Source organism: Coregonus clupeaformis, chromosome 4 (genome assembly GCF_020615455.1).
Source record: "Coregonus clupeaformis isolate EN_2021a chromosome 4, ASM2061545v1, whole genome shotgun sequence".
NCBI lineage: Eukaryota > Metazoa > Chordata > Actinopteri > Salmoniformes > Salmonidae > Coregonus > Coregonus clupeaformis.
This window is the reverse complement of record NC_059195.1, coordinates 22,585,626-22,613,554: the sequence shown is the minus strand read 5'-3', so window position 1 is coordinate 22,613,554 and position 27,929 is coordinate 22,585,626. Positions and strand designations below refer to the sequence as shown.

At 43.7% G+C, this 27,929-nt stretch overlaps 1 protein-coding gene across 9 annotated transcripts in view; it reads right to left on the bottom strand.

The window, feature by feature from the left end:
* Window positions 1-27,929, bottom strand: part of LOC121554540 (probable ubiquitin carboxyl-terminal hydrolase FAF-X) — a 113,012-nt gene that overhangs the window by 8,644 nt on the left and 76,439 nt on the right. For 8 of the 9 annotated variants that reach the window (XM_041868162.2, XM_041868153.2, XM_041868177.2 and 5 more), the window contains 16 exons: window positions 27,715-27,861; window positions 25,635-25,781; window positions 25,130-25,337; window positions 24,599-24,819; window positions 21,172-21,362; window positions 18,688-18,861; window positions 17,731-17,872; window positions 17,247-17,450; window positions 16,397-16,967; window positions 15,210-15,333; window positions 14,728-14,962; window positions 14,327-14,456; window positions 14,003-14,188; window positions 13,611-13,831; window positions 3,576-3,664; window positions 510-666 (listed from right to left, as the gene is read on the bottom strand). In XM_041868162.2, the coding sequence (XP_041724096.2) occupies window positions 510-666; window positions 3,576-3,664; window positions 13,611-13,831; window positions 14,003-14,188; window positions 14,327-14,456; window positions 14,728-14,962; window positions 15,210-15,333; window positions 16,397-16,967; window positions 17,247-17,450; window positions 17,731-17,872; window positions 18,688-18,861; window positions 21,172-21,362; window positions 24,599-24,819; window positions 25,130-25,337; window positions 25,635-25,781; window positions 27,715-27,861 (3,147 nt within the window). The remainder of the gene's footprint in view (window positions 1-509; window positions 667-3,575; window positions 3,665-13,610; window positions 13,832-14,002; window positions 14,189-14,326; window positions 14,457-14,727; window positions 14,963-15,209; window positions 15,334-16,396; window positions 16,968-17,246; window positions 17,451-17,730; window positions 17,873-18,687; window positions 18,862-21,171; window positions 21,363-24,598; window positions 24,820-25,129; window positions 25,338-25,634; window positions 25,782-27,714; window positions 27,862-27,929) is intronic. The other variant, XM_041868159.2, reaches the window with a different exon arrangement.

Here is a 27,929-nt window from a genome sequence, read left to right as displayed (position 1 = left end):
TTCCTACGTCAATCAGCCAGTCCATTTTGAATTTGTGATAAAGCTGTAGTCATTTGGCAAGTAATGTAGGTTGTGTATCCCATCAGTTAGATTCGTTTTTATAGGCATTTCTTTATGTAGGCCTAATGGGAGCTTGTGTGTGCACTCAGCATGTGTGTGTGTAGGGAGCAGTCAGAACGAAATTGAGTGAATGACACACGGTGAGGAAAGGGACTTTAGGCAGAAGAATTGTGTAATGCTTGGCTTGGTTTCTTTTTTGTTGTGCCCCGCAAATGCACATGTACAAATGGAACACCAGAGTCAAAGCAAATTAATGTTGTCTTCAAGACAAAATTTAACTTGCCCATTCAGGCAGCCACAAAGCATATTCCACCAAATAGTTTTACAGTGTTTGATTTTTTTTGGGGATCTTTGGTTCAAGATCGAGCTTTGACATCTGTTTGAGTACTCGATTACTCATACCCATCCCTAATTCAGATGGTGGCATAGTGTAGTTGTCTCTATTGTACCTGTAGTATCTGGTAGGCCACAGAACAGTTGCTGAAGAGGGCCACCATGCATTTGATACACTGGTAGGCCCGTTTCTGGTAGTGGTTCTTGGAGCGCTGGATGGTGTCAAACAGGCCGTCCCTGTCATCTGGTATACCTTTCAGCACGTTGTGGATCCTACACAACCAGGCAGGGAGAGAAAAAACAGAACAGGGATGATGTTAGCACAACAGAAAATCAACCAGAGAGGAAAATCCAACCAGGGAAACCAGCCATTCCTAGAGGGCCACAGGGTGTGCAGCTTTTGTCCCAGCCCAGCACTAAGCACAAGTCTGATGGAGTTGAATCAGATGTGTTGGCATTAGAGCTGTCAAATTATTAAAATAATTTTAAGTCGAGGTAATAGTATTAGTTAATCATGAATTTTGAATTTGCTCAAATTTGGCCCTAGAGAAAGATGTTCAATTTAAAAAGCAGTGCATTGAGTTACAGGCATACAGTGGGGGAAAAAAGTATTTAGTCAGCCACCAATTGTGCAAGTTCTCCCACTTAAAAAGATGAGAGAGGCCTGTAATTTTCATCATTAGGTACACGTCAACTATGACAGACAAATTGAGAATTTTTTTCTCTAGAAAATCACATTGTAGGATTTTTAATGAATTTATTTGCAAATTATGGTGGAAAATAAGTATTTGGTCACCTACAAACAAGCAAGATTTCTGGCTCTCACAGACCTGTAACTTCTCCTTTAAGAGGCTCCTCTGTCCTCCACTCATTACCTGTATTAATGGCACCTGTTTGAACTTATCAGTATAAAAGACACCTGTCCACAACCTCAAACAGTCACACTCCAAACTCCACTATGGCCAAGACCAAAGAGCTGTCAAAGGACACCAGAAACAAAATTGTAGACATGCACCAGGCTGGGAAGACTGAATCTGTAATAGGTAAGCAGCTTGGTTTGAAGAAATCAACTGTGGGAGCAATTATTAGGAAATGGAAGACATACAAGACCACTGATAATCTCCCTCGATCTGGGGCTCCACGCAAGATCTCACCCTGTGGGGTCAAAATGATCACAAGAACGGTGAGCAAAAATCCCAGAACCACACGGGGGGACCTAGTGAATGACCTGCAGAGAGCTGGGACCAAAGTAACAAAGCCTATCATCAGTAACACACTACGCCGCCAGGGACTCAAATCCTGCAGTGCCAGACGTGTCCCCCTGCTTAAGCCAGTACATGTCCAGGCCCGTCTGAAGTTTGCTAGAGTGCATTTGGATGATCCAGAAGAGGATTGGGAGAATGTCATATGGTCAGATGAAACCAAAATAGAACTTTTTGGTAAAAACTCAACTCGTCGTGTTTGGAGGACAAAGAATGCTGAGTTGCATCCAAAGAACACCATACCTACTGTGAAGCATGGGGGTGGAAACATCATGCTTTGGGGCTGTTTTTCTGCAAAGGGACCAGGACGACTGATCCGTGTAAAGGAAAGAATGAATGGGGCCACGTATCGTGAGATTGAGTGAAAACCTCCTTCCATCAGCAAGGGCATTGAAGATGAAACGTGGCTGGGTCTTTCAGCATGACAATGATCCCAAACACACCGCCCGGGCAACGAAGGAGTGGCTTCGTAAGAAGCATTTCAAGGTCCTGGAGTGGCCTAGCCAGTCTCCAGATCTCAACCCCATAGAAAATCTTTGGAGGGAGTTGAAAGTCCGTGTTGCCCAGCGACAGCCCCAAAACATCACTGCTCTAGAGGAGATCTGCATGGAGGAATGGGCCAAAATACCAGCAACAGTGTGTGAAAACCTTGTGAAGACTTACAGAAAACGTTTGACCTGTGTCATTGCCAACAAAGGGTATATAACAAAGTATTGAGAAACTTTTGTTATTGACCAAATACTTATTTTCCACCATAATTTGCAAATAAATTCATTAAAAATCCTACAATGTGACTTTCTGGAATTATTTTTCTCATTTTGTCTGTCATAGTTGACGTGTACCTATGATGAAAATTACAGGCCTCTCTCGTCTTTTTAAGTGGGAGAACTTGCACAATTGGTGGCTGACTAAATACTTTTTTCCCCCACTGTACTATGCTTTGATTGTAATTAAAGGAAACACAAAATGATCTACATCAGAATGTTTTAATAGCATTTTCACCCTAAACACCAAAAGTCACTATAACATACAGCTATTAATGCTCCCAATGTTTAAGTAGGCCTACTCCCTCTTTACAATGTTCTTGAAGTTTAACACACACACACACACACCTTTAAGTACTGTTAAAGCTTCAGGCATTCTAAATGAGTGTGACTATAGGAAAAAAGAAATGGCTCTATTGATACAAAGAGCTTTTAAACTTCCAACAATGTTATGAAAACACTGTAACCATCTGTACTGTTCAGATAACTTTACACACATAGGCCTACACACTTACTCCCGCTCTCTCACACACATCATACACACCCCACTCTTGCATATACAGCCTACATTTGAAGCATCTCTTTGAGTAGCCTATTCCTTTTCAGTTCTTCCTGTGCCATCCAAATTTGTGCATAGCCTAGTCAGTGGTCACGTTATCAGGTTGGTAGCTAGCTAGCTAGGTAACATGACTAGCTAGCTAAACAATGTTTGTTATCAAACCAAAAAAAGAGTGTCTCACGAGTAGTTTAAAACAGCCTGTGACATGCGCACGAATCCGCAGCAGAAAGAAAAAACAGCTCTGGTAATATTGGGCATAACTTTATGATTTTGACTAGAGGCACACGGTCTTCAGCTATGTAAAGGCGCAAGCATTGATTGTAGATGAGTTCTGTGTTCTGTTCTTAGCTTTAAAAGGGTCAGTGCGGAAACACGTGCGCCTTAAAAGGTTCCGTGCAGTGAAGAAATTGAGACACGAATAACGTACATTTTTTAAACGCCGATTAACACGTCACGTTAACGCGTTATTAACGCATACTCAACTTTGACAGCCCTAGTTCACACTAGGTTGGGACAAAACCCTGCATCCACCGAGTGACACATTCCAGACCAAAGTGAGGAGCAAAGACATGATGCTGTTCCCCGAGTCTGACCTACCTGTGAGTCTGCCAGGAGTCCTCGATGAGCAGGATCTGTAGCAGCAGGTCCAGGTAAGGCCTCAGCTCGTAGGTGTACGAGTACGCCACCTGGGGGATAACAAAACACACACTATCAATAAGATCTAACACATATCTTATTAACGGAAATATGTCCAATATGAAGACAAAAAGACCAGTTGGATAAATTGAAGGTAGAGGAGACTTGGGGCTTCTGAGATGCAATAGTCTCCCATCCCCTTATTGTATGGGACACTTCTAAATGTGCCTTTAGAAGCCAGCATTTCAATACTCATCTTTAAAACTAAAACAATTTAGGTCAAAAGAGTTAATCTTAAAAAAGGAAATAGAGGAACTAACAGGACTGACAGATAGAGGCACAGAATAGGTTAGAAAACAAAAAGAAATTGAGGAAATTATTCAAGAAAGATCAAGTGTAATATATTATAAAAAATAAAGCGAACCAAATGGAATATGGGGGAAAATGCACCAAATTATTTTTTAATCTTCAACATAGAAATGCTACCAAAAATAATTTACTAAAACTTGTTACAAATGACGGAGTCATCCATGATTCACCAAACTATATTTTGAGAGATGAAGGAAAGTACTTTAAGCATATGTTTTCATTTCAGTCTCCTACATCTCCACTAACTGAAGTTATTTGTAAGGTTTTTTTCTATTAATAGTCTAAAATTAACAGCTATACAGAAATACTCATGTGAATGCCTAATTATAGAGGAGGAACTTCTAGATGCAACTAAAGCCTTAAAGTCTGGGAAAACTCCAGGGCTGGATGGCATACCAGTTGAGGTACAGTACCACTCAAAAGTTTGGACACCTACTCATTCAAGGGTTTTTTCTTTGTTTTTACTATTTTCTACATTGTAGAATAATAGTGAAGACATCAAAACTATGAAATAACTATGCAATCATGTAGTAACCAAAAAAGTGTTAAACAAATCAAAATATATATTTTATATTTGAGATTCTTCAAATAGCCACCCTTTGCCTTGATGACAGCTTTGCACACTCTTGGCATTCTCTCAACCAGCTTCAACTGGAATGCTTTTCCAACAATCTTGAAGGAGTTCCCACATATGCTGAGCACTTGTTGGCTGCTTTTCCTTCACTCTGTGGTCCGACTCATCCCAAACCATCTCAACTGGGTTGAGGTCGGGGGATTGTGGAGGCCAGGTCATCTGATGCAGCACTCCATCACACTCCTTCTTGGTAAAATAGCCCTTACACAGCCTGGAGGTGTGTTGGGTCATTGTCCTGTTGAAAAACAAATGATAGTCCCACTAAGCCCAAACCAGATGGGATGGCGTATCGCTGCAGAATGCTGTGGTAGCCATGCTGGTTAAGTGTGCCTTGAATTCTAAATCAATCACAGACAGTGTCACCAGCAAAGCACCCCCACACCTTAACACCTCCTCCTCCATGCTTTACGGTGGGAACTACACATGCAGAGATCATCCGTTCACCCACACCGCGTCTCACAAAGACACGGCGGTTGGAACCAAAAATCTCAAATTTGGACTCCAGACCAAAGGACATAGTTCCACCGGTGTCCATTGCTCGTGTTTCTTGGCCCAAGCAGGTCTCTTCTTCTTATTGGTGTCCTTTAGTAGTGGTTTCTTTGCAGCAATTAGACTATGAAGGCCTGATTCACACAGTCCCCTCTGAACAGTTGATGTTGAGACGTGTCTGTGACTTGAACTCTGTGAAGCATTTATTTGGGCTGCAATTTCTCAGGCTGGTAACTAATGAACTTATCCTGTGCAGCAGAGGTAACTCTGGGTCTTCCATTCCTGTCGCGGTCCTCATGAGAGCCAGTTCCATCATAGCGCTTGATGGTTTTTGCGACTGAACTTTGAAAGTTCTTGAAATTTTCCGGATTGACTGACCTTCATGTCTTAAAGTAATGATGGACTGTCGTTTCTCTTTGCTTATTTGAGGTGTTCTTGACATAATATGCCCCATTCAAAAAATACAGAACTAAGAACCGATATAGCCCCTGGTTCTCCTCAGACTTGACTGCCCTTGACCAGCACAAAAACATCCTGTGGCGTACAGCATTAGCATCAAATAGCCCCCGCGATATGCAACTTTTCAGGGAAGTTAGGAACCAATATACACAAGCAGTCAGGAAAGCAAAGGCTAACTTTTTCAAACAGAAATTTGCATCCTGTAGCACTAACTCCAAAAAGTTTTGGGACACTGTAAAGTCCATGGAGAATAAGAGCACTTCCTCCCAGCTGCCTACTGCACTGAGGCTAGGAAACACTATCACCACCGATAAATCTACAATAATCGAGAATTTCAACAAGCATTTTGCTACAGCTGGCCATGCTTTCCATCTGGCTACCACTACCCCGGCCACCAACTCTGCACCCTCTGCTGCAACTTGCCCATGCCCCCCCCCGCTTCTCCTTCACACAAATTCAGACAGCTGATGTTTTGAAAGCGCTGCAAAATCTGGACCCCTACAAATCAGCTGGGCTAGACAATCTGGACCCTTTCTTTCTAAAACTAGCCGCCGAAATTGTCGCAACCCCTATTACTAGTCTGTTCAACCTCTCTTTCATAACGTCTGAGATCCCCAGAGATTGGAAAGCTGCCGCGGTCATCCCCCCTCTTCAAAGGGGGTGACACTCTAGATCCAAACTGCTACAGACCTATATCCATCCTGCCCTGCCTTTCGAAAGTATTTGAAAGCCAAGTTAACAAACAGATCACCGACCATTTCGAATACCACCGTACCTTCTCCGCTATGCAATCCGGTTTCCGAGCTGGTCATGGGTGCACTTCAGCCACGCTCAAGGTCCTAAACGATATTATAACCGCGATTGATAATAGACAGTACTGTGCAGCCGTCTTCATCGACCTGGCCAAGGCTTTCGACTCTGTCAACCACCGCATTCTTATTGGCAGACTAAATAGCCTTGGTTTCTCAAATGACTGCCTCGCCTGGTTCACCAACTACTTCTCAGATAGAGTTCAGTGTGTCAAATCGGAGGGCCTGTTGTCTGGACCTATGGCAGTCTCTATGGGGGTGCCACAGGGTTCAATTCTTGGGCCGACACTTTTCTCCGTGTATATCAATGATGTCGCTCTTGCTGCTGGTGACTCTCAGATCCACCTCTACGCAGACGACACCATTTTGTATACATCTGGCCCTTCATTGGACACTGTGTTAACAAACCTCCAAACGAGCTTCAATGCCATACAACACTCCTTCAGTAGCCTCCAACTGCTCTTAAACACTAGTAAAACTAAATGCATGCTTTTCAATCGAACGCTGCTGGCACCCGCCCACCCGACTAGAATCACCACTCTCGACGGGTCTGACCTAGAGTATGTGGACAACTACAAATACCTAGGTGTCTGGTTAGACTGTAAACTCTCCTTCCAGACTCACATAAAGAATCTCCAATCCCAAAGTTAAATCTAGAATTGGCTTCCTATTTCGCAACAAAGCCTCCTTCACTCATGCTGCCAAACATGCCCTCGTAAAACTGACTATCCTACCGATCCTTGACTTCGGCGATGTCATTTACAAAATAGCCTCCAACACTCTACTCAGCAAATTGGATGTAGTCTATCACAGTGCCATCCGTTTTGTCTCCAAAGCCCCATACACTACCCACCACTGTGACCTGTACGCTCTTGTTGGCTGGTCCTCACTACATGTTCGTCGTCAAACCCACTGGCTACAGGCCATCTATATATCACTGCTAGGCAAATCCCTGCCTTATCTTAGCTCATTGGTCACCATAGCAGCACCCACCCGTAGTCTGCGCTCCAGCAGGTATATCTCACTGGTCATTCCCAAAGCCAACACCTCCTTTGGCCGCCATTCTTTCCAGTTCTCTGCTGCCAATGACTGGAACGAATTGCAAAAATCTCTGAAGCTGGAGACTGTTATCTCCCTCAATAACTTTAAGCATCAGTTGTCAGAGCACCTTACCGATCACTGCACCTGTACACAGCCCATCTGAAATTAGCCCACCCAACTACCTCATCCCTATATTGTTATTTATTTTGCTCTTTTGCACCCCAGTATCTCTATTTGCACATAATCTCTTGCACATCTAGCATTCCAGTGTTAATACTATTGTAATTACTTTGCACTATAGCCTATTTATTGCCTTACCTCCATAACTTGCTACATTTGCACACACTGTATATATATTTTCTGTTGTATTTTTGACTTTATGTTTTTCACCCCATATGTAACTCTGTGTTGTTTTTATTGCACTGCTTTGCTTTATCTTGGCCAGGTCGCAGTTGTAAATGAGAACCTGTTCTCAACTGGCTTACCTGGTTAAATAAAGGTGAAATAAGAAAAAATATTTTAAAAAATATGGACTCGGTCTTTTACCAAATTGGGCTATCTCCTGTATACCCCCCTACCTTGTCACAACACAACTGATTGGCTCAAATGCATTAAGAAGGAAAGACATTCCACAAATTAACTTTTAAGAAGGCACACCTGTTAATTGAAATGCATTCCAGGTGACTACCTCATGAAGCTGGTTGAGAGAATGCCAAGAGTGTGCAAAGCTGTCATCAAGGCAAAGGGTGGCCATTTGAAGAATCTCAAATATAAAATATATTTTGATTTGTTTAACACTTCTTTGGTTACTACATGATTCTATATGTGTTATTTCATAGTTTTGACGTCTTTACTATTATTCTACAATGTAAAGAACAGTAAAAAAAAAAAAAGAAAAACCCTTGAATGAGTAGGTGTGTCCAAACCTTTGGCTGGTAGTGTATATTAAATATTTTTCAATGTACTCAAAGGTCTGTTATTAACATGTTTTAACCAATCCTATAAAAATGGTAGACTATCAGACACTATCAGATACTCAGCAAGAAGGTCTGATTTCGCTATTACTGAAACAGGACCCAGGTGGTAAATATAAAGATCCAGTCCACCTAAAAAAAACTGGAGCCCCCTTACACTTCAGTGTTGTGATGCCAAAATCATAGCAAAATGCAACATAGAATTAAAAAGGTATTGTCAGATATTATTTATTCTAATCAGACAGGGTTTTTACATGGACGATACATTGGAGATAATATAAAATAAGTACTGGAAACAATAGAACACTAAGAAAAATCTGCGAAACCAGGCCTGGTATTCACAGCTGATTTTGAAAAGGCCTTTGATCAAGTACGACTGGAATTTTTATATAAATGCCTGGACTATTATAATTTAGGAGAATCGCTTATACAATGGGTTAAAGTTATGTATAGTAACCCCAGGTGTAAAATAGTAAATAATAGCTACTTGTTAGAAAGTATTCAATTGTCAAGAAGAGTAAAACAAGGTTGTCCACTATCTGCATATCTATTAATTATGGCCATCAAAATGTTAGCTATTAAAATCAGATCCAACAATAATATCAAGGGGCTAGAACAAAGGTGTCATTGTGTAAACCGATGATTCATGTTCTTTTAAATCCGCAATTTGGATCCCTGCACAGCCTCAGAGGATCTCGATAATGTTTAGAACCTCTCTGGATTAAAGCAGAATCATGATAAGTGTACCATATTACATCTTGGATCGCAAAAAAATTAAACTTTTACATTACCATGTAGTTTACCAATAAAATGGTCCGACAGTTAAGTGGACATACTCTGTATTCATATCCCTAAAGAAAGAAATGATCTCACTACAATACATTTTAATAGAAAGTTTGCCAAATTAGATACGATTTTTCTACCATGGAAAGGACAACACCTGTCTATGTGGAAAAATCACTGATTAATTATTTAGTCATATCCCAGTTTACCTATTTACTTATGGCCCTGCCTACACCGAACGACTTGTTTTTTAAATTAAATGAGCAAAAACATATTCCACTTTATTTGGAACAGCAAGCCAGACAAAATTAAACGGGCCTATTTATATAATTAATATGAATTCGGAGGGCAGAAATGATTAAATATTAAGCATTGGACCTCTCACTAAAGGCTTCAGTCATACAAAAACTATACTTAAATACAAACTGGTTCTCTAGCAGATTAGTAAGAATGGGTCACCCTGTGTTCAAGAATTGCCTTTTTTCCCTTAATTCAGATTACAACCTCTCACTTACGGTTATTTGAAAATGAAATCTCCAAAATATTGTTATTTTTAAGACAAGCCATAGAAAGCTGGTTGCAATTTCAGTTAAATCCACCAGAAAAAAAAACAGAACAAATATTAGAACAAATATTATGGTTAAACTCAAATATACCATTTTTATTTTTTGTACGGTATAATCTTAGTAAATTATATCATAAATAGGACTGGTGGAGTTGTCACACATGCAGTTAACAAAAATATATGGAAATGTCTGCTCTATCCAAAGTTGCAACCAACGGATTGCAGCATTACCGCAAAAATGGAGGAAAGTGGAAAAGGTAAGGAACTTGTTTGTTGGCCCTGCATTAAACACCAACAGTTCCTCATCAATCTACACACAATACCACATAAATGACAAAGAAAAAAAACAGGCTTTTATACATTTTTGCAAATTTATAAAAATTACAAACTGCAATATCAAATACAATTTTATTGGCCACATGCGCCGAATACAACAGGTGCAGACATTACAGTGAAATGCTTACTTACAGCCCTTAACCAACAGTGCATTTATTTGAAATAAAAAAGTAAAATAAAACAACAACAAAAGTGTTGAGAAAAAAAGAGCAGAAGTAAAATAAAATAACAGTAGGGAGGCTATATATACAGGGGGGTACCGGTGCAGAGTCAATGTGCGGGGGCACCGGCTAGTTGAGGTCGTTAAAGTAATATGTACATGTGGGTAGAGTTAAAGTGACTATGCATAAATAATTAACAGAGTAGCAGCAGCGTAAAAAGATGGGGTGGGGGGTGGGGGTGGGTGGCAGTGCAAATAGTCCGGGTAGCCATGATTAGCTGTTCAGGAGTCTTATGGCTTGGGGGTAGAAGCTGTTGAGAAGTATTTTGGACCTAGACTTGGCACTCTGGTACCGCTTGCCGTGTGGTAGCAGAGAGAACAGTCTATGACTAGGGTGGCTGGAATCTTTGACAATTTTGAGGGCCTTTCTCTGACACCGCCTGGTATAGATGGCAGGAAGCTTGGCTCCAGTGATGTACTGGGACTTACGCACTACCCTCTGTAGTGCCTTGCGGTCGGAGGCCGAACAGTTGCCATACCAGGCGGTGATGCAACCAGTCAGGATGCTCTCGATGGTGCAGCTGTATAATTTTTTGAGGATCTGAGGACCCATGCCAAATCTTTTCAGTCTCCCGGGGGGAATAGGCTTTGTCGTGCCCTCTTCACGACTGTCTTGGTGTGTTTGGACCATGATAGTTCGTTGGTGATGTGGACACCAAGGAACTTGAAGCTCTCAACCTGTTCCACTACAGCCCCGTCGATGAGAATGAGGGCGTGCTCAGTCCTCTTTTTTTTCCTGTAGTCCACAATCATCTCCTTTGTCTTGGTCACGTTGAGGGAGAGGTTGTTATCCTGGCACCACACGGCCAGGTCTCTGACCTCCTCCCTATAGGATGTCTCATCATTGTCGGTGATCAGGCATATATATATATATATATATATATATATATATATATATATATATATATATATATATATATATATATATATATCACATTTACGTAAGTATTCAGACGCTTTACTCAGTACTTTGTTGAAGCACCTTTGGCAGCGATTACAACCTTGAGTCTTCTTGGGTATGATGCTACAGGCTTGGCACACCTGTATTTGGGGAGTTTCTCCCATTCTTCTCTGCAGATCCGCTCAAGCTCTGTCAGGTTGGATGGGGAGAGTCGCTGCACAGCTATTATCAGGTCTCTCCAGAGATGTTAGATCGGGTTCAAGTCCGGGCTCTGGCTGGGCCACTCAAGGACATCCGGAGACCTGTCCCGAAGCCACTCCTTCATTGTCTTGGCTTTGTGCTTAGAGTCGTTGTCCTGTTGGAAGGTGAACCTTTGCCCCAGTCTGAGGTCCTGAGCGCTCTGGAGCAGGTTTTCATCAAGGATCTCTCTGTACTTTGCTCCGTTCATCTTTCCCTCGATCCTGACTAGTCTCCCAGTCCCTGCCGCTGAAAAACATTCCAACAGCATGATGCTGCCACCACCGTACTTCACCGTAGGGATGGTGCCTGGTTTCTTCCAGACGTGACGCTTGGCATTCAATCTTGGTTTCATCAGACCAGAGAATCTTGTTTCTCATGGTCTAAGAGTCCTTTAGGTGCCTTTTGGCAAACTCCAAGCAGGCTGTCATGTGCCTTTTACTGAGGCGTGGCTTCCGTCTGGCCACTCTACCATGAAGGCTTGATTGGTGGAGTGCTGCAGAGATGGTTAGCTTTCTGGAAGGTTCTCCCATCTCCACAGAGGAACTCTGGAGCTCTGACCATCGGGTTCCTGGTCACCTCCCTGACCAAGGCCCTTCTCCCCAGATTGCTCAGTTTGGCTGGGCGGCCGGCTCTAGGAAGAGTCTTTGTGGTTCCAAACGTATTCTATTTAAGATTGATGGAGGCCACTGTGTTCTTGGGGACCTTCAATGCCGCAGAAAGTTTTTGGTACCCTTCCCCAGATCTGTGCCTCGACACAATCCTGTCTCGGAGCTCTACGGACAATTCCTTCGACCTCATGCTTGGTTTTTGCTCTGACATGCACTGTCAACTGTGGGACCTTATATAGACAGGTGTGTGCCTTTACACATCATGTCCAATCAATTGTATTTACCAAATGTGGACTCCAATCAAGTTGTAGAAACATCAAGGATGATCAATGGAAACAAGATGCAGCTGAGCTCAATTTCGAGTCTCATAGCAAAGGGTCTGAATACTTATGTAAATAAGGTATTTCTGTTTTTTTATTTTCAATAAATGTGCACACATTTTAAAAAAACCAGTTTTTGCTTTGTCATTATGTGGTATTGTGTGTAGATTGATGAGGGACATTTTTTTATTTAATACATTTTAGAATAAGGCTGTAATGTAACAAAATATGGAAAAAGTCAAGGGGTTTGAATACTTTCCAAATGCACTGTATATGGGGGATACAACCATCCCAGCTCTGCAGATTTTGATGCAAAGAGAGAATCATTAGATCACTTGTTTTGGTACTGTCCATATGTAGCTTGTTTTTGGTCGCAAATTCAGGAATGGCAAAGAAATTGCAACATTTACTTGGAGCTAACTCTGCAAATAGCACTGCTGGATTATTTGAAAAGTCATAGTCAAATCGATCAATAATATAATAATACCCTTAGCAAAAATGTTTATCTTTAATTTACAATCTGTAGAAACTATGAGAATAGAAAGGTTCAGAACTTTTGTGAAACATCACAGCGGGAAAATTGCAGCTAGAAATCAAAACTGGATGGTCTTCAGAGATAGATGGGAGAAGTTGAGGGTAGCTGAAGGCTGGGACTAAAAACAAACAAAAGATAACTAAATGTAAAATGTAGTGTCCGTAAAATTTATACAGTATGTATAAGCTGGAAGTAGAAGCCTAAGTATTGTTGTCCATTCGTTTACTCCAAGTAGGGGAGCGGAGGTAGGGTTAAAGGATAAATATACTTTAAATCTATATTTAAAAGAGTATATATATATATACAAAAAAAAGATGAGGGATTGGAAGTGATGCAAACACTTACATTGATAGAAGCCACAATCTATCTGCAATATTAAAGCTGATCTACCCCCTAAAATGTCTAATTAGTTCTAATCTGTATAACCTGTCTAGTGTGTGTGTGTGGTCTTGTTCTTCTGTCCTCGTGGGGACCTGAAATCCCCAAAAGTCCCCACAAGGATAGTAAAACAAGGACATCCCACGTCCCCACGAGGACAAAGGCTATTTTAAGCTAAGGGGTTAGGTTTAGGGTTAGAATTAGGGTTAGGCGTTAAGTTTAGGGAAAATAGGACTTTGAATGGAAATAAATTGTAGGTCCCCACAAGGATAGAAAAACAAGTGTGTGTGTGTGTGTGTGTGTCCATGTGCGTGTTCACCAGTTTTAACCCTTACCTGCCAGAGCAGCTCCGATAGTACAGTGGAGGAGAACTGGGGGTTTTCCCAGCAGCTGAAGCGCAGCAGCTTGACCGTCTCCTCGGAGTTGCTGCAGTCCTCAATGATCTTTTTCACGTAGCTGGTCCTTACAAACAGGATCTCTCCCACCAGCTGCTGCAGGGGCATCACCGGGGTGGTCTGGTTGGCATCACCATACGGATTAGGGAGCGGGGGGTTACCTGGATGGAGAGAGAGAAGAGAGAGCGCAAGAGAAAGAAAGAGGGAGAGAGAAAGAGGAGGGAGAGAGAGAGAGAAACACAATGAATACGACGACCCAGTTGATACTGGTTCGTCTTTGTCCGTCGATCATAGGTCACAACCCCTCACCCCTGACCTCTGTGTGAACTCACCATTGATGGAGGACTGCATGCGCGCGGCCACGTCACAGCAGCGCACCAGTTGGGAGACCACGGTGTACAGTTTGCCTAGTTCAGCATACTGGTACTTTATGGGAGGGCCAGGCCCCTCATCTAGAGCCACCAGCATAAAGGTAGCTGGGACACTCAGCTTCAACAATTGGGTCTTCTCTGCCAGCCCTGGAGAAGGGTGGGAGGGAGGGTATAAGGAAGAAAAGAAGAGCAAGGCAAGAAGAGAAATGAATAGCCAGCGATCCATACATTTCCTCGAGGGGTTGAGAGAGTAGGTGTGTATGACAGGCTGTGTGTGTTCCTTACCCAGGTTGGCGTACATAACGAAGAGGTTGAAGTACTGCTGCAGGTGTCGGCCGTGCTCTGACACCTCTCTCCTGAGCAGGTTCAACACAGCCCTCAACAGGTGGTCACTGAGACTCAGGTTATCACATGCCTGACACAGACCGGGAAAGGGGAGGGAGAGAGAGAGAGAAAGAGGGGAAGTTTAACACATATTCCACAGGACCAGAGAAAAAGTGCTTTGTATGGGGTAATGCTCAATATGCATGAAACGGGGGAAACATTTTAAAACCGAAGCCGAAAACTAGATATCTTATTGGACAATTCCAGGTAGTACCTGCTCTGTTTCAAAACATTTATCCCACTGCCTACTGAACACCACCCTGATAGTTTGTGTTTTAGGACTAGGAGAACCAGCCATTCACCTGTGGTTGGGTGGAGGCTCCGACGGGGGAGGCAGTGGGGGAGGGGCAGGGTCCGTCTTGCAGGGAGAAGTGTGCAATGAAGACGATGAGTTTGGCGAACGCGCCCCGAACCTCGGCACTGGGGCACTCCAGCAGGTACTCGGAGAAGCGGTTGGCGTAGGCAAACAGGAAGTTGTGTGCAAACCAGTAGCGTACATTCTTACTGTGTCTCAGCAGGATGCACAGCGCATCATACCTGGGGATGGAGAGGGAGAGAGATACACATGTGGTTAGAGAAAGGGATAGAGGAAGATCGGAGAGTTTCAGAAAGGGAGAGAATGATGCAAGGGAGAGTGGAGAGAAAGAGTGGGGAGGAAAAAGGGGAGACCGATGAGACGGGGATAGCAATGAATAAGAACACAAAGAATAACAAAACAAAGATCATTCACTCAGGTCAACATCTGAACACAGGTCAAAGTTGAAAGGTGAGAGACAGCACTCACCAATCACTGGCGGGCCCCCTCACTACTTTCTTGGTGTGGAACCCAGTGCTGAAGAGGAACTTAGCAGCCAGCTGAACACTAATCATAGCCATCTCCTCCGCCTCAGGCAGTAGATGGTCTTGTCCTGATTCAACCACACAACATAAACATCGCTTCAGACTTCAGTCACAAATGAACATTAAAGTTCCTAATGGAAAATTTCTAAGGAAAACAAAAAAACTAAATTTATGTTTCTTCTCTAAACGCAAATTAGTGAAGGATTAAGCGGGTATTGCAGAATATTCAGCGAGAGACTATTCCGTAGATATTTCAATTTCAAAGTTAAGGTGTGAGTCAGTCACTGGAGCCGAATCCAATAATCTTATCACGTTCAAATAGAGCCGTATGACCTAATTTGCTGCTTACTCCTAAATGAGAGGCTGAAATTGGGGACATTGACGAGAACAGTTGCCCGTTTGCACACAAGACACTATAAGAAACAAACACATACTAACAAACCTCCACACACACACCTCTCCCTCCTCCACCCACATACATACTTGATGAGCTGAAGCATTCAATCCCAAACAAGTGCTTTTACACTGATGGCTAACCCTGCAGTAGTAGGTTCATTTCCCTGTGCCTGTCGTGCAGCAGACAGACAGCAGTACACTGTGGCCTGGCTGGCTGCATTAATAATGCATTGGCTCATATTAACTTCAGAAGGCAGAGGAAACTCCTGCAGTTTACTGTCTGCCAATGTTATGTTCAGCTCTGCCATCCTACACTCTCCCTCTCCATACAACTCTCCAAGGGGGTGGTGAATTTGTATACATCTCCAATACGGTGTTACCAGTGGTAAGATTAAAACGAGGGGGTATCATTTTCATCTTTTTAAATATTGAAAGGAATGAAAGTATCAGCTATTAAAGCAAAAGCAAATGTCATATATCGCTATTACAGTGATAAAAAGCCTTGTTTTGGTACTAAGGAGAGAGGCTGGGCCATTCACAGCGCACAAATGAAAAAGGCAAATCACAGTAATAGCAATCTCACGTCTTGGGTTGTACACATTAGCAGGGGACATAACGGGAGAGAACAAAGGAGACAAACAAAGCCTCAGAGTAGCATCAACACCTGCCCTGAGAAGAGCTCTAAAACTCAAAAGGAGGTATTCTGAAGCCTGTGTGTGTGTGTGTTCCACTTACCTGGCGGAGGGTTTAAATAGACACTGTTACAGGTCAGAAGTTTCTTAACAAACTGGAAATACTCCAGGCTGTATTGCATACGATTGTGCATGAACTGCACGTTCTGCTTGCGCACGCTGCACTCGATTACACCGGGCATCTTGACCTGGTGTGGTGGCTTGTTGTTGGACGAGGACGAGATGGTCAGTTCCTGAATGTATTTGACCAGCTCACTGTCCTTGTCCAGTGAGTCCATCCGCTCGTAGAAGAGGATGTAGGCGTTCCACCAGCGCTTCTGACGCCGGTACGACATCCTCTTCATCATGTGGTCAAACACCTCGCCCATGTACTCCCCTCCAAAGCACTGGTTCTTCATCTCCTCCTCGTCATCCATCTTGCACTCCGTCACGTCGCCGTCGTCAAACTTGTACCAGCGGTTACGCTCGCCGTCTGCCCCACCCACGTTCCTCTGCGTGATGTAGGAGTAGTAGTGTCCGCCGCTGGCCTGGCCTGAGTGGACCAGCACCCCCACTAGGCGGTACTTGGAGCTGCCTGGTGGCTCTGGTTCAGAGGGCTCGTTCTGCTGGATCACCTGAGGGCAGGACACCATAATTGATGTTGAAGTGAACCACTTAATTGGTTTGTTTAAAGGGCAGTTCACGACAAAGTGAGGTCTGAAGACATCTGACACTGATTTTGTCCCTCTAAATGTGATCCTATCTGAATTAAATTTACATGAAATATTTCAAACATTTCAGATATTTGAAATGAGAACGACAACTACATTATGAACATATTAAAATATACATTAATTCCGTATTTCTCCACACGATAATGTAATAATCTGTGTCATCATCATGCCATCCCTAACCTGGTTCTCTGGGTTGACGTCGTCCCCCTCCAGCTTGGCCACCCCGGCTACCGTGTAGGGCTCCATGTCCAGCTCCCTTGGGAACTCAAAGTAGTCGTTGAACTTAATGGCACACTCCCTCTCCCAGTCGTAGTCAAACCTCTTCAGCTGGATGGCCAGCACTGGGGGAAGCTTCTTGATCAACAGCCGCTTCACTGTGTCCACCTGGAGGGAGGCGGGAGAGGACCAACACATTACTGCTACTAGCCTTCTGGTCAGGGGGCCTAAGCTAACCGTCCTCCCGGAGACCTACTGGGTATGCAGGCTTTCGCTACAACCCTGGAAAGCCTACAGGAATGTAGCTAGTTAGGAAAAAGGCCTATTGGTCAATTTCAATTGTAAGATCTGATAAGAATAACTTTATTTTTCTGTAAATTCTTGTTTTCTGATAACAGACATAATAAATAATATCTGATTAATCAGGCCGAAGTGAGTTGTCTCTCACCTTCTTGTTGCACTTCTCACAGTGATATGCGTTAGCTCCCTCCAGCAGGTCTCCTTTGACATACTGCTCCATTGAGTCCAACAGGTTCTGGTGGTTCCTGATGTCTACATTCAGAGTGGTGAACGACTCCTCACACTCATACCTGTAGCACACACACAATATCCACATAAGTTACAACCAACACTGTATAGCCTCGTAAACGTGACCCTAGGCAACAGCAGTGACTAGGGTCTGGTTTCACTAGCTAGGTTTCCATCCAATTGGCGACAGATTTTCATGCAAATATTCACTTGGTGAAGGCCATAGGACTGAAAATGAACGAATGAAACAATGTCTGTCACTAACAAATACAGTCATGGGTGGTAACTCTACAATTCAATCGAAAAAGCAAGGCACACCGGGAAAGAATTGGAGGCGTGGTTTGTGGGGGCGTTAAATGTAAGTATACCTTAATAAAAGAAAATGCATTTGTATTACTCATATGAAGGTAGTACTGCTCACTTCAGCTATTTCTTATTTTTTACGTAATCCATTTCCTCAGAATGTTTGAGTAGCCAGAACTTATCCGGTTTTACAGTGCACTTGCGAAATGATCTCTGATCTCAATCTTGCTAGCTACTATTTTGTATTTTAATCAAGCAGATAAGGTAGTGATGTAGGTAGTGACAAAGACATGTTATGCTGGAACATGTTAAGCCAGAACATTTGAAAATGGTGGGAGGCAACATGGAGAGACTAAACACTGTAGCAGCCTCATATTAAACCACAACAAACAAATCTCTCTCTCTGTAGAAATGGACATCTTCAAATCAATTACCTTGAGGTGCGTAAACACCATTTTGCCCCTAGACCAGATCTCAAGTCAGTTTCACATTCTCCCCCATAATGGTTAAGGTTATGATTTGCCAAGATATTACTGATCTTAGATGTGTTCCTATGGCAGTGTGTGTGTGTTACCTATGTGGGCACCCCTGGCAGATCTTCTGGTCAGCAAAGGATCCACCCAGCACCTTACTGAGCATGGCTGGGTGACCCAGGGCTTTCAGAGCCTCGTCCAGACTGTCCACTAGAGAGTTGAAGAACTCCAGGGCATCGTGCTGCTCTCGCAGGTTCACCGGCTCACCCCATAACCTAGAGGAGGGGATGAGGTTAGAAGGGATGGAGGGAGAGAGGGAAGAAAGGTGAGAGGAAAAGGTGGAGTAGCACTTTTGGGACTATAGCACTGGTTCCATTGTACAAGACAAACTAAACCAAGTGCAGGTCAAGTATTTTAAAGTATTTAAAAGGGACATTTAAAAACAAATTCTACTTCATAATCTCCAGCTCCAACCCAACATCAACATATGTGGTGAAAATTGCGTTTTTGTAGTAAAAAAGATAGGACGATAAGTGTTTTTAACGACATCAACCAATTAGTAGGAAATGCCTTCTCATAATTGGTTAAAATCACACGATGCACACCGATGTAATTAGAAACAACTATTTTCTTTATTAACCAATCCACCACCCCCCCCTCTTCGGAGGACAAATATATTTTTGTTTTTACAGCTTTTTTGCTACATATACATACATTTTACATACAGTATCACACTTTACATATTCATTGTACTTTTATATACAGCAACCACATAACAATAATACATTACCGAACATGAGCTCTTTAATCCCACCCCTCAGCCACTCTAGGCCCATCCCACCTATCACCGTAGACCACCCTCGTTTGGTTCCCATGTGCCATATATATTTTTCAATTGTGCTGTGATGTTTTACATGAATTTTGAAACTTTCTAATGGCATAGTATCCACAGATTCAGAGCTAAAGATGAAAACCTTTCAGTGCCTTAGACCTACAAGTATTATATTATTGATTGATTATGGCTTTCCAAATTGCCCAACACCGTTATGTGTAAGGTTCATTTTAAGTGAATGTTGTGATTTATTATTATTTATTTACTGTACTTAACACTTTTTCTCCCCAATTTCGTGATATCCAAATTGGTAGCTACAGTCTTGTTCCATCCCTGCAACTCCCGTACGGACTCAGGAGAGGCGAAGGTCGAGAGCCATGCGTCCTCCAAAACACGACCCCGCCAAGACGCACTGCTTCTTGACACACTGCTTGCTTAACCCTGAAGCCAGCCGCACCAATGTGTCGGAGGAAACACCGTACAGCTGGTGACCAAAGTCAGCTTGCATGCTCCCGGCCCGCCACAAGGAGTCGCTAGAGCGCGATGGGACAAGGACATCCCGGCTGGCCAAACCCTCCCCTAACCCGGATGACGCTGAGCCAATTGTGCGCCGCCTCATGGGTCTCCTGGTCGCGACAACCAGATTCTCTGGTCTGATGAAACCAAGATTGAAAGTCTTTGGCCTGAATGCCAAGTGTCACGTCTGGAGGAAACCTGGCACCATCCCTACGGGTGAAGCATGGTGGTGGCAGCATCATGCTGTGGTGATGTTTTCCAGCGGCAGGGACTGGGAGACTAGTCAGGATCGAGGGAAAGATGAACGGAGCAAAGTACAGAGAGATCCTTAATGAAAACCTGCTCCAGAGCGCTCAGGACCTCAGACTGGGGCGAAGGTTCACCTTCCAACAGGACAACGACCCTAAGCACAAAGCCAAGACAACACAGGAGTGGCTTCGGGACAAGTCTCTGAATGTCCTTGAGTGGCCCAGGCAGAGCCCGGACTTGAACCCGATCGAACATCTCTGGAGAGACCTGAAAACAGCTGTGCAGCGACACTCCCCATCCAACCTGACATAGCTTGAGAGGATCTGCAGAGAAGAATGGGAGAAACTCCCCAAATACAGGTGTGCCAAGCTTGTAGCGTCATACCCAAGAAGACTCGAGGCAGTAATCGCTGCCAAAGGTGCTTCAACAAAGTACTGAGTAAATGGTCTGAATACTTATGTAAATGTGATATTTCCATTTTTTATACATATTCAAAAAAAATCTAAAAACCTGTTTTTGCTTTGTCATTATGGGGTATTGTGTGTAGATTGATGAGAAAACAACAATTTAATCAATTTTAGAACAAGGCTGTAGCGTAACAAAATGTGGAAAAAGTGAAGGGGTCTGAATACTTTCCGAATGCACTGAATAGTGTGTGTGTTTCTTTTTGACCATTTTGATTGAAAACGATCACAATAAGGGACTTAATTGTTACCCAGAATAATATAATAATAATATAATATGCCATTTAGCAGACGCTTTTATCCAAAGCGACTTACAGTCATGCGTGCATAAATTTTTTGTGTATGGGTGGTCCCGGGGATCGAACCCACTACATTGGCGTTACAAGCGCCGTGCTCTACCAGCTGAGCTACAGAGGACCACAGAATGATTTGATATTGAGATAAACACAGCTGCATTGGGCCTTTAATAAACTGGTATGTATTTGAACCATCTGGTTCTTCCAGGTTCTCCCCCCTCCACTGACCTGAACTGTTTCCAGAAGCCTCTCGGTATGTAGTACTGCAGTCTGGAGGAGGCCAGGTGGCCAAAGATGACCTGCAGGTGCCGCAGCACCCCGATGTTGTACTCCTTCCTGTCCTCCGACTTACTGAGCGACGGCTTGTCGTCAAACTGGTGGTGGTAGCTGAACACCTCGTCCCGCGAGTCCACGTTACTCTGTATGGGCAGATGGACACACAGGGTTAAGCTGGGTCCTGGTCATTAGGACACACAATGGAACATGTTTTAAACCACACACTGTGTTACCGCAACACCCCAGATCTTCAGTGCCATAAAAGTGTCTCAGCTAAGGAGCTAATTTCTGATTAGGGCAAGTATGAATGAACGACAACTACAGTATCAACTGCAGCTTTCAATGGAACTACAGCTCAGCCTTCAACACCATAGAACCCTCCAAGCTCATCATTAAGCTCCAGGCCCTGGGTCTGAACCCCGCCCTGTGCCACTGGGTCCTGGACTTCCTGACGGGCCGCCCCCAGGTGGTGAAGGTAGGAAACAACACCTCCACTACGCTGATCCTCAACACAGGAGCCCCACAAGGGTGTGTGCTCAGTGTTGGTAATCAGGCCTACTACTGTTGTCGTCTGCCAATTTGTTTAAGTTGGAAGTGTGCGTGGCCACCCATGACTGCTTGGCCACGCACACTTCCAACTTAATCAACAAGTTGGCAGACGACAACAGTAGTAGGCCTGATTACCAACAACGATGAGACAGCCCACAGGGAGGAGGTGAGGGCCCTGGCGGAGTGGTACCAGGAAAATAACATCTCCCTCAACGTCATCAAATCGAAGGAGCTGATCGTGGACTTCAGAGGGAGCATGCCCCCATCCACATCGACCGCAGTGGAGAAGGTGAAAAGCTTCAAGTACACATCACTGACAATCTGAAATGGTCCACCCACACAGACAGTGTGGTGAAGAAGGCGCAACAGCGCCTCTTCAACCTCAGGAGGCTGAAGAAATTCGGCTTGGCCCCTAAGACCCTCACAAACTTTTACAGATGCACAATTGATAGCATCCTGTCGGGCTGTATCACCGCCTGGTACGGCAACTGCACCGCCCGCAACCGCAGGGCTCTCCAGAGGGTGGTGCTGTCTGCCCAACGCATCACCGTGGGCACACTGCCTGCCCTCCAGGACACCTACAGCACCCGATGTCACAGGAAGGCCAAAAAGATCATCAAGGACATCAACCACCCGAGCCACGGCCTGTTCACCCCACTATCATCCAGAAGGCGAGGTCAGTACAGGTGCATCAAAGATGGGACCGAGAGACTGAAAAACAGCTTCTATCTGAAGGCCATCAGACTGTTAAATAGCCGGCTTCCACCCAGTACCCTGCCCTGAACTTAGTCGCTACCACCCGGTTAATTAGAGGCTGCTGCCCTATGTACATAGACATGGAATCACTGATCACTTTACTAATGTTTACATACTGTTTTACTCATTTCATATGTATATACTGTATTCTAGTCAATGCCACTCCGACATTGCTCATCCTAATATTTATATATTCTTAATTCCATTATTTTACTTTGAGATTTGTGTATATTGTTGTGAACTGTTAGATACTACTGCACTGTTGGAGCTAGGAACACAAGCATTTCACTACACCCGCAATAACATCTGCTAAATATGTGTACAGTGGGGGAAAAAAGTATTTAGTCAGCCACCAATTGTGCAAGTTCTCCCACTTAAAAAGATGAGAGGCCTGTAATTTTCATCATATGTACACGTCAACTATGACAGACAAAATGAGAAAAAAATATCCAGAAAATCACATTGTAGGATTTTTAATGAATTTATTTGCAAATTATGGTGGAAAATAAGTATTTGGTCACCTACAAACAAGCAACATTTCTGGCTCTCACAGACCTGTAACTTCTTCTTTAAGAGGCTCCTCTGTCCTCCACTCGTTACCTGTATTAATGGCACCTGTTTGAACTTGTTATCAGTATAAAATACACCTGTCCACAACCTCAAACAGTCACACTCCAAACTCCACTATGGCCAAGACCAAAGAGCTGTCAAAGGACACCAGAAACAAAATTGTAGACCTGCACCAGGCTGGGAAGACTGAATCTGCAATAGGTAAGCAGCTTGGTTTGAAGAAATCAACTGTGGAAGCAATTATTAGGAAATGGAAGACATACAAGACCACTGATAATCTCCCTCGATCTGGGGCTCCATGCAAGATCTCACCCTGTGGGGTCAAAATGATCACAAGAACGGTGAGCAAAAATCCCAGAACCACACGGGGGGACCTAGTGAATGACCTGCAGAGAGCTGGGACCAAAGTAACAAAGCCTACCATCAGTAACACACTACGCCGCCAGGGACTCAAATCCTGCAGTGCCAGACGTGTCCCCCTGCTTAAGCCAGTACATGTCCAGGCCCGTCTGAAGTTTGCTAGAGTGCATTTGGATGATCCAGAAGAGGATTGGGAGAATGTCATATGGTCAAATGAAACCAAAATAGAACTTTTTGGTAAAAACTCAACTCGTCGTGTTTGGAGGACAAAGAATGCTGAGTTGCATCCAAAGAACACCATACCTACTGTGAAGCAAGGGGGTGGAAACATCATGCTTTGGGGGTGGAAACATCATGCTTTGGGGCTGTTTTTCTGCAAAGGGACCAGGACGACTGATCCGTGTAAAGGAAAGAATGAATGGGGCCATGTATCGTGAGATTTTTCCTTCCATCAGCAAGGGCATTGAAGATGAAACGTGGCTGGGTCTTTCAGCATGACAATGATCCCAAACACACCGCCCGGGCAACGAAGGAGTGGCTTCGTAAGAAGCATTTCAAGGTCCTGGAGTGGCCTAGCCAGTCTCCAGATCTCAACCCCATAGAAAATCTTTGGAGGGAGTTGAAAGTCCGTGTTGCCCAGCGACAGCCCCAAAACATCACTGCTCTAGAGGAGATCTGCATGGAGGAATGGGCCAAAATACCAGCAACAGTGTGTGAAAACCTTGTGAAGACTTACAGAAAACGTTTGACCTGTGTCATTGCCAACAAAGGGTATATAACAAAGTATTGAGAAACTTTTGTTATTGACCAAATACTTATTTTCCACCATAATTTGCAAATAAATTCATTAAAAATCCTACAATGTGATTTTCTGGATTTTTTTCCCTCATTTTGTCTGTCATAGTTGACGTGTACCTATGATGAAAATTACAGGCCTCTCATCTTTTTAAGTGGGAGAACTTGCACAATTGGTGGCTGACTAAGTACTTTTTCCCCACTGTATGTGACCAATAACATTTTATTTGAACGAAACATGGATTAACTAACAAACGCAACAACCCCCCTATGACTAAACCCTAGTATTTGCTTTCAGAAAATTATACATTCCAAAGTTGTTCCTCGATACCGCTCTCTCCTGCATTACCTCGTTCTCCTGCTTCTCATCACCGGACATGTCATCGTCCACGTCGGTGCCGGTGCCCTCAATGGCCAGGATGCCGTTGCGTATGGGGGGGATCATGTAGAGCTGCTGGATGACTGAGTTCATGTAGCAGGTGGCCCCGGCGTTCTTCAGCCCCACAAAGCCTTTAGTGGGCCGCGGTCCCACCGGGGGGAGGTACTCCCACTCTGTCAGAGCCTCACAACCTGGGAGATTGGGGGGGTCAATCGGCCATACACAATAACACAGGTGGGTAGGTTCTGTGCCTCACAACCTAAAGGGAAGTAAACCAGTTAGTAAGTTCTTATCACTTTAGATTGTATCACTAAATTTAAGCATAGAGTTGCAGGGATGTGATCGCCCCAACATAAATCGAGAAAAAAAGACTAATGTAATGATGAGATAAAGAACTAGAGTTAGGAATAGTATTTCTGGCTTTCTGAGGTGCAAAAGTTCATCAGTGAAAGTTAATGGAGAACAAATAAATCTGTGTAGTTTTCCTCTTAGAGCTCCTACCTAGGTAGTACATGTCAGTGAGCGTGTCGACCATCTGCTTGAGGTTCCGGACACAGCCCACAGCCAGCGCCACAAGCAGCTCGAAGCCTGCGTTGATAGAGGCGGGGCTGCTACAGACAGGGATGGCCTGCTCCGTGGGGAACTCCCCACTCTTCATGTACTGCAGGTACACATTAGATGCTGGGAAAATGAAGTCATCTATCAACTCCTGGAGAGAGGGGGGAGAGAGAGAGGAGGGAGTAGGGGGAGAGAGAGCGAGAGTTAGTATAGGGTAAGAAAGTAACATTTACTGCTTGCGGCACATTTATTACAGCCACGTACAAATATGAAGGTCACTGCTAAAAAACATTTTTTAAAATTTATTTATTACCACATAAGATCATTCTAGAAGCTTCTGGCGGGCCAAATCAAATGTTGTCGAGGGCCAAGTTTGGCCTGCGGGCCCCACTAATGTCGGTGAATAAGTAAAAATATTAAATTCAATACAAAATGGACGCCAGCCTACCTTGATGAGGTTGGCCCCTCCCTTCTCACAGCCGATGTAGTACTTCTTCTCTGATGTCTGGAAGGCCAGCAGCTCCTTGGTGACCCCGATGTGGCCCTCCAGGATGGTTTCCTCCACGCCCGTCTCCCCTGTCCTCTTCACCTCATCCTGGGATACACACACAGTAGTCACAACCAGGGTCCTATTCATTAAGCACCGAACAGTACAAAACAGAGAAGGACTACATGGACTTCTCCAATTACAACTGCTTGCTTGCCCTTGCCCCCCCCACCCACCCACCCCCCCCACCCATTTTTATACATTGTAAGGCTGCATGATGCGACTAATGATGATTATAAAAAAGTTGCTTGAAAGGTATGATCTCTGCTTTGTTTTTTGCTTCATCAGTCTCTCATTTATAATTTGACAAGCACTTGATAATGCCTTGAATTTCCCGGCGGCATCTCCTTTGTTTGGCCGTAACGCACCCTAACAAAATCCATGCCATTTGCGGCCAGCGGCCGTAGTTCCCTACTCCTGGAGTGCTGCGTGTTCCGAAGCACCTCTCACATTGCTCTCCATCACAGGCTACAAGTGAAGACAGACACTTCGGGGACGCAACTGCGCGCGTCCTTATCCAATTCTGAGGTATGTATTGAAGATATGGGAAGAACTGTCCACATTTACTTTTCGTCAGCCAACAAGATGAGTAGACCTCACGAACAACAAAATCACTTGCCTATGTCAATCTACTACCCCCCATAGTACAAAAGTTGACCTACTCTATTCTGTGCGAGAAATAAATATTCCAAACATAGTCTGGTACAGTTGTGGGTTGCGATTGATCCCAAAATAATACAACCACTAGCATCAAAAACACTTTTTACGCAATGAGGCTGACGCAACAGATCAGAAAGTTAGCTTAAAATGTGATAAACTATTAGGCTATTTCTTCACATTATAAGTGCATCAATGCGCACACTGCAGTAGGCTATAAGTGCGAATGTTCCATTAGCGGGAAAACACCATTATCAAAAGTGACCGCAAATGCAATTATGCATGTATTACTTTTATTATAAAAGGTGCATTTTTATGGTGACTTGAAACTCACGTGCTGCTTATGTATGCCAGTTAGGCTCTACGCCCCTTGTAAAGCAGATTAATGTGCTTAATTTTAAGAAGTTATTTGGCCACTTTAGTTGTGATACAAACCTTATCAAAACATACTGTATAGAGGCCTATGGGCTAGGCTACATGAGGTGTGCGACTACTATTCAAAAAAAAGAAAGAAAAAAGGCTTTGTTTCTTGCCTTACGCTGGGCATTATTCACAAGTGATAATATATCATTCACAAGTGATAGGCTAATATTGTCAACCATCAGACTATTCTTGATTTAATCTTGTCTTTACATATACTAAATAATATATGTGTGCAATTAGTTTTTATTTAAAATGGACCATTATCATGCACCGGTCTTGAAACCGGGGCAGGGGAAAAAATTTATGTCATCTATGCACTTAAATAGCAAATGGAGGACGCTTTTGCCGCGATTCATTTTCATGCCAGCCAGGTAGGTTATACTCCAGTTGTAAAGATAAGCAATGTGCTTAATATTAGGAAAGTTGAGAAACAAATATAGTAGGCCTAGCCTATAGAAAGCTGATGGGATCCTCCTCTTTTTAATAGAGGCCATCACTCTGTTTTCTCTCGCAATTGCATAGCCTATAGAAATGTTGCGCAACATGAGCTCATGGGCTCTCATGAAGTGTTTGATTAGATTTTCGATTAGATTTGCATTGATGTCATAGTGATTAGAGGGACAATAGAGTGCTGACTACCAGGCAGTTAGCAAGTTTGGTAGGCTACTAATGACCATCAGCAGCATCAGAGCTTGGAGAAGCATAGTTACCGTGACTAAACGGTCAAGTGGAATGTGACTGCCTTCATGACTCGTGACCGCCGGTGTGGCGGTAATACGGTCACCACAACAGCCCTAGCTCTGACCAAGGACTAGAATCTCAGCCATGATCTGAAATTAACTCAACACAAAGCTCAGGGGCATTATTCATGACACAATGTCTGGATGAAACATGGTCGTACCCTGATCCTCTTGAGCCAGTCGATTTCATTGTTGAGCAGCACCTCTGCGTTGGGCAGGTTGATGTTGCTGTTGTAGGCGTAGTTCAGGAGGTGCCTGAGCAGGGTGAAGTAGTCCCCAGCATGCTTGGCCCGCTCCTTAGCTGTGCTCTGGAACACACACAGAGAGTATGTACATTCACATTAGTACTGTATTACCTGGAGCAGCAAGAGATCCA